Source organism: Chelon labrosus (assembly GCF_963514085.1).
Source record: "Chelon labrosus genome assembly, chromosome: 22".
In the NCBI taxonomy this organism is placed as follows: domain Eukaryota; kingdom Metazoa; phylum Chordata; class Actinopteri; order Mugiliformes; family Mugilidae; genus Chelon; species Chelon labrosus.
Genome location: NC_140355.1, coordinates 14,956,869 through 14,964,283, shown reverse-complemented (window position 1 = coordinate 14,964,283; position 7,415 = coordinate 14,956,869). Strand labels below are relative to the sequence as shown.

At 41.4% G+C, this 7,415-nt stretch overlaps 1 protein-coding gene across 1 annotated transcript in view; it reads right to left on the bottom strand.

Moving 5' to 3' along the window:
• Nucleotides 1-381: 381 nt before the first annotated feature.
• The window catches only part of nacc2 (NACC family member 2), a 30,556-nt gene continuing 23,522 nt past the window's right edge, over nucleotides 382-7,415 (bottom strand). The window contains exons 5-7 of the mRNA XM_084572045.1: nucleotides 6,657-6,762; nucleotides 6,333-6,430; nucleotides 382-6,246 (exon numbers count right to left, since the gene is read on the bottom strand). Coding sequence (XP_084428171.1) covers nucleotides 5,717-6,246; nucleotides 6,333-6,430; nucleotides 6,657-6,762 — 734 coding nt within the window. The 3' untranslated portion in view covers nucleotides 382-5,716. The remainder of the gene's footprint in view (nucleotides 6,247-6,332; nucleotides 6,431-6,656; nucleotides 6,763-7,415) is intronic.

Below are 7,415 nucleotides of genomic sequence, written 5' to 3'. Positions count from 1 at the left end.
TTTCGAATAATTTATGGTTACATTAAAATACAATAAAATTAAATTAAAAAAAAATCGAATTATTGAGGAAATTAGAAAGTTTATGTATAATTGCTTCCCCGATTGCACATTTAAACTAATTCATTTTAAAGATTTTAAATAATAAGTGGTTTGATGATGGTTTTCAGTCCAGCTGCAGCACATTTGTATGCCTGGTATAAATATTTTGGTTTATCATGTCTGTCTGAGCAACTTTTGCTCAGTGTTCATCCTTTTGTTGCCTGCACTCACATTCATTCTCATCACAATAATTTGAAATCAAGTTAGAAATCTCCATTTCCCATGCACTTCCCAAAGAATCTCATTCCTCAGAGAGAATTGTTGCAAATAAGCATTTTCATATACAGTGGCGCATACGGTGAGAATGACTATTTTGTTCTCCTTCGGTTGGCAACTCCTTGTGTTTGCATTTATGCGTACGCCGCAACTTGCAAAAAACCTTCTAATGGGATCCTCTGGCAGGTTTTTGGAGTCAGCATTCAGCTGTAAACACACACAGACTGAGACAAAAAGAAAGAGGTGGGCAGTATATGGTGAAGTAAGGACTTTTATTAGAAAGCAGATTTTTTTTTCCTGTATTGCATTTAAAGAAATCAGGTACTCCTGGACGTACAACTTAAAACTGGTGATGGCAAATACCATGATGGGAATGAAAGGTAGATTCTTATGCAACATCAAAAGTGGCAACTTGCATTTCTGCTGTATATATTATTGATGCTTGAGTCAGAAGGCGCATAAACATTTTTAACATTTTCCATTTGAAACATAAAGCGGTATCAACACTGAAATTGTCCCATCCCAGTTTGCCTGGTCCAAGCCCTGTTGATAGTGAGGAACATTACCATGATTGAAGTGTAGGGTTGCATGGTAAGATCCCCTTTTACCATTTATATTGTTGTCCATCAAGAGGTTACCAGAACTCAGGACCAAGTTCGGCCCCGTCTTTACAAGACCGTGGCGCGAACGGTCCGTGTCAACGTGGGACAGCTCTGTTCGTGAAGCACCAAGGTATGAGTCAGTCCTTGTTGCAAAGACACACACTTATAACCAAGAAGGCTGAGGTTAACACCACCACGTCCCTTCACTCTGGAAAGTAAGCTAGCACAGACCAAAGCAAGCCGGAGAAAGACAAAGCAGATAGCAAGAGCACAGCAAGTCCTGTCGTATCTCCCATAGTGCACTTTGGGTCTCCTCCCTTTTCTGATTGTCAGCGCTCTGAACACATGGCTTTAAAAGTTGCATTCGCCCCTCATTGCCTAACCCTTGGTCGCTCTTGATGTTTTTCTCTTTCGTTTACCCGAAAGTAGTTCTAAAGTGCTGGCATTATGTTCAAGGACACGTACGCACACATACAAACTCTTAGTGCATTTTTTTTTTTTTTCTCGTCTGCTGAAGGTTCAAAATGCACACTCAACCCGGTGGTTTGTCTACATATTCCACTCTTTATCACTTTTTTTTTTTTTTTTTTTTTTGCTGTCATTATTACAAGAGATTAAACTTTATGCAAACATTCAAAGTAAAACACAGCCCTGCTCACTGCAAGGCTCCGCGGTCTTTGTTTGCTAACAGTGACAACAGTTATTCAGCATAAAATACATGGTGCATAAAGATCAGAGGTTTGATTGGGTTAGGGTGAATGTCTGAATGGCATGCATTTTTATTATACAACTGTCTCTTTGCATATAAATGTGTTGTTTTTCAGGATGAACCATTCAATAGAACAAAAACTGCTGTTCCCGTTGGTCTTACAGTGATGGGGGATGAACAGAGCGCAATGTAAGGTTTTTATTTTAAAGTATATGAGAATTTATTTGCAGCAAAAAAAATAAAAAATTTTTAACCAACAACTCCTAATATTTCTCATTTCGTCACTTTCAGTGATCATCCATGTGAGGGAGTCGGCTGCGATTGGTTTCAATCAAAAGTAAAACAAAACAAAAAATACAGAACTTTACATACATTCTAGGACTTTTCTCTTTCAGCCACCTCAAACAGAGCTTATCCTCCCAGGGGGTTAGCCACGACAATCTCTGAGAATATCTCAGTTTATAGTGCAACATAATTCAATTTACCCTGCACAAGAAAAAAAAAAAAAAAGAAAGAAAAAAAAAGCAACATAGAACATAAAACTTGTATTTCTTGTTGGCTATGAGCCGCATATTTTTTACAGTTTAGCAGGAAATGTGAACAAGCTGCTTGAAGCTGATGTTTTAATGAGGGTCATGCCTCACCCCAAAATGTAATCAAGTGGAGATTCTCACCACAATAAATATTATTTACCAGATTTTATTGGGACTTTTGCGGGTGGGCTATCAATCTCACAGACAACGGCAATGAATCTCTCATGAGTTCTGTTCAACAGGGCCGGCGATCTGACACACTTTCTCCTTAACGAATGACATGATGGTAAACTGAAAGTCAGCACATAGGTGAATAAATTCAAGTTTTGGAGTCCAATTTTACAATTTGGATCATTTTAATAAGTCTGTATTCTATACAGCATGTCCTTGGTGTTGCTCCTCTCCGAACATAAAGTCATGGCACGCACTCACACCCACACATTCACAGTCTAAGGCACTGCTCCACAACCCTCTGTCACTACAGTGGAGTATAGAAATGTTTCCCCCCGCCCCATCTTACTCACTGCTTTATTTTAACCGGAGTTGATCTCAAATTCCTTATATTTAGTGGCATTACATAGCCTCGTCTGTTTACAGAGATCTAAGAAAAAAACAATGAATTATCTGATGCACAAAAGCACACAAACAGAGATGGTGATTAAATGTTTGACAGGCTCGCTGCCCGGTTTAACAGGTTTCAAATTGTTGGGCGAACATGACAATCTGGAGTAGTAACTTTTAAATAGATAATAAAAAAAAAATCAGAAATCATCAGTAATTAAAATTGAATCAGTAATTAAAAACGTTTGTTCCGAACAAAAGCTGAAGCTGAATAAATTAAATAATACATAAAGATATGATTTGCTAATTCTTGTCATTTCAACACTAGAGGCGTACATAAGTGTCGGGATAAAGATAAAATCAAAAATTAAAATTAAAAATGAAAAAACACCTGTACTTGAACCATGCTCAGTTTTGCACACATGCAAAGGGAAGACCTGTTCACATCCGTTTTAAATGATTTACATCACTAAAGCTTGAGAACGCCACCAAGTCTCACAGTCAGATTCATTTTATATAATGTAGCTCATTATGAGTTGCACATAAAAAGTAAAATTTATTTTTAATTTTTTTAACTGTTTTCAGTCTAGGCTTGGACCCACGCGAAAGCAGTGCTACAGTTTACATTCATCCATCATCTCAGCCATCTTATCACAGCCCTCGTTTTATCTATGGCAGATCACATTTCTTCCAAAAGAAAAGAAGAAAAACAAAAAACGATACTGTAAACGTCATCATTAATACCTAGTGCAATTATAACCCTGTGTTTCTTGTGCAGGACCATCTTAGAGCTTCCCCTAAAGAACCCGAAACGAGCGCAGACAGATAATAATCCGGCCCAACCTTTGAAGTGGCACGACGCTGAAGCAGAGACAAACAGCTCAAATAGATCAGGGGCGTGCACAGCTACTGCACGTTCCCCCTTTTATGGCATTTTATCAGAGAGAGAGAAAAAAAAAAAGATAAATTCTATTTTGCAACAGGATTAGCTGAGTTTTCAAAATGTCGGTGGCTTGAAACTTTCGGTTTCTCAAATTCTGCTTTTGTGATTAAATGTGCTTCCGCTGCTGATCAGGAAATACAAAAAAAAAAAAAACTCAACAGAAAAACAAAGGGAACATACAACAGTGCATCTTTTAAAATCAATGCATGAAACGAAAAGAGAAAGGCAGTTTGGACTGCGTGGCGAAAAGCGGATATCAAAAGAACAAAAATGACAAATGCAGGTTTAAGTCCCTGCTCGACTTTACCTCACCCCCCCTCCCCCTTTTCCAAAATGTAGAAACAGTCATCGTCGGAAAGACCTGTTGTTTCTTTCCGCGCCCGCGACCCCTCTGATCTAATAAACGATCGGGGCGACGTGGCGGGAATTTGCAGTCTTTAGTAATGTCTACACTCCTCAGTGTCCCACCCTTTAACCTTCTTGAGTGCAAATGCAATAAGCCAGCATAAATTGCTCTTATAAATTTTATTCAATAATTTACCCCTTTACCCACTGACAAAAAAAAAAAAAAAAGAAAACAGGATGGAAGCAGAACTTTGTAGTCTTGGTGCAAATCAGAGCACCACATCAAGGCGGAGCAGTGCTTCTCTCTTTTTTCTTCTTCTTCTTCTTCTACCACTCAGTGTAGTGCACTTCTCCGTACTACTCCGTATATTCAGCCCCCTCTACTCGTGGCGACAGCACACTCTGTACTTTAAAAAAAAAACAAAAAAACAAAAAAACAAAAAAAAAAAACAGAAATTGATCCTGTGTTGAACACAGTCGATCCCGGGTCACACCCAGGTCAGTTCTAACGTGTCAGACTGAGGTCAGAGCCCGGCGAGCGGCGGCGGACGAGGTCCTTTTTGCGCATTTATGGCATATCTCGAGGCAAAAACAGTAGCTTGTTATCTTATTCAGACGCAGGCTTGTGGCTTTGTTGTTCTCAATAATTCTTGGTATCCGTCGTTCGGATCAACGCATGCAAGCTTGGATTTTAGTCCGTGTTCTTGTTCATGTCTCTCTCTGTATCTTCGAGGTGTGACTGAAAAGTTTTTTGTTTTTTTTTCAAAGTTAAAAAGCATTATTTTTTTTATTTTTTTTTTTACCCCGGACAGTGTATTTTTAAATACATTGGTGCAGATATTAAAGGCTAGTATCATAGAGTGGAAAATGTGTGTGCGCTTGTATGTACGTGTGGTTTCGGGGGCTGGGTGTGGTCTGGAGCAGACACAGGCATCGCACTGACGATCTGATCCGATGTGTCACTGGCAAATACGCGTGAAAAAGGGAACTCCGTGTGATCTTTCTGGAAGTATCGGGAAACATTCGGATTTAACGGGGGGGAGTTTAGTCTTGCCTCGGTGCTAATGCGGTAAATGACCTTTAAATGTAATACAACCTTTGCTATATATTCATACATATTTATTATACAATAATGTAATGTAAAGTGGTCAAACACTGCAGCCGCTGCTCTTTTCGGGGAGCTGTGTTTCTGTGATCTGTTTCTCCCAAGGTTACACAGGTTATTTTCAGACGCAGCTTTCCAAGAAAAAGGAGTCACTTTACAAACCTTTATACGACACTCCCTAAACTGCCAGCAAAGCAGTTGTTGCTTTTGTATTGCACTGAAATGATGAATCATTATAGCCATTTGCTCTTCCAGTAGGACTTTGCAATATTTCTGGGTCCCAAAATACTGACTATACTGAGAGAGTGGTTACGCGGAAAGGGTGGCTTTTCCACGAGTGCTAATGCCTGTGTCTGCTTGTACTATCAGTGTTCTATCTCCACTATCAGTAAGTATGCGAGTGCGCAAGCACACGTGTGCACATGCATGTGTGATACATTTCTGTATAGTAAGAGCGATGAGTGCAGCTCGAAGATTTTCCCGTCGAGGAAGCCCGGAGGAGGAGGAGGAGGAGAAAGAGAGTGGGACGAGATGTTTGAGAGCAAGCAAAAGAAAATGCGGATAAACAGGTTTCACAATATGAGAGGCAGCCCAAAGGGACATTCACTGTCCGTTCACCCTCACACCCTGTCCAAATCTTTCCACGTCCTGCTCGGGCGGCGTGTCGCCCGAGCAGCTCCCCGTCTCAGCTCCCGGGATCAAAGTTGGCGCCCCCAGTGATCCGTCCACACTCTCTAACCCGGCTTCATCCTCATCTTCCTCCTGCTCCTCTTGGGCTACTCCTTCACCTTCAGCCTCGGCTCCGGCCGCCCCAGATCCGGGGCTGCCTTCTGTCAGCGGTGGGTGAGTCCTGAGAGGTTCCTTGCGGTCCGGATACAGCCTTTGCTCTAGGGTCTTGAAGTCAGGCTCGAAAGATAGGGAAACCCCCGACTGGGGGGCACCTAGCGCCAGGCCGAGACCTACAGCAGCACCCATGCCCATTCCTGCGCGGTACACCTCCATGCCATCGGGCAGCATGGACTTGATCTTGGGCAGCCATCGCTTGCGGACACGCCTGGCATTTGTGCACATGTCAGCAGCAATCACATTCATTTCACTCTCCTTGAAGTTAGGGTTGAAATTTTGACAGTAGACTGTAAAAGAGAGAAAGCCATGTAGAGAAATTACTGTATTAGCAAACTGCATCACACATTTCACATGATTTGGACGATGAACCTACGTTTGACAGCGTTGAGGACCCTGCTGTCCAGAGGTTTCCTACTTGGGTCACTAGTAGAAGAACGGATACCTGTCCCACAGCTATTGGCTAAAGTGTTTCTGCAGGGACACAGAGTCGACACCAGGGGGCAGAGTCAGCAACAGGCACATAACAGTAGATAAACATGAGAACACACACATCTAACCGCATTGCACAACATGGCCACAGATGGAGTGTGAAAGTTGGTTTGTGACAACAGCAGTAGTGTTAAAGAGTCCTACACAGAACTCGAATCAAAGGGGACTGATACGAACGGCCGGACCGCTGATCAGTGCGTCCACTCACCTATCGAAGAACGTGGCTAAGAGGCGGCGGAGCAAGACTTTGTGTTTGATCCCGGCACACAGGTGACAGTTCATCAGCTGACCTCGAGTCATGAACACCTGCGTACCTGCGTGGCACGGAAACAAAAAATTAGACAGAAAAAAAAAAACCTTACAACACAACCAGAGTCTTTGTCTTTGAAGATCTCTTGGCCCACAAGTCTACATTCAATGATATCTGCAATGTAGTTAAACAAACATTCAGCTGCCCAAACCCGTTTCACAAATTGCAGCAGGTCATAAAAATAGCACACGATGAAATTACTTACTATCTGTTTTACTTTCTGTTCAAAACACCATCTTTTTCCCATTCGGGCTTCGTACTCAGCATCTCAAAAACGGCACCGCATTACACATTTTCACTGAGCTCCTTTCTGTTTTCAATTAAATCACATTATGGTTTGATTGAATCTGACCATCTGGAAACTTTTTGCACTAGTATGTTTCTTTTACGGACCACAACTTCTCACATTGTGTTCCGCTGCGTCTATATTCGGACTCCATTCTTCCGTCTGGGAAGATTCAAAAGTAAATTGATTCAACTATTTTATTTTTTATTTTTTTTCTCTTGCCATGCTCCGTTGCAGGAGCGATATTACCTACGCGTTGAGTGGTACCTGTTCTCTTCAAAAGTCTGATTGCCGAGAGCAATATCTAGCAGTCAGAAAAAGAGTTCTCATCATATCCAAAAAATTGTTTTCCTCATACCCTCTGAGCTAAG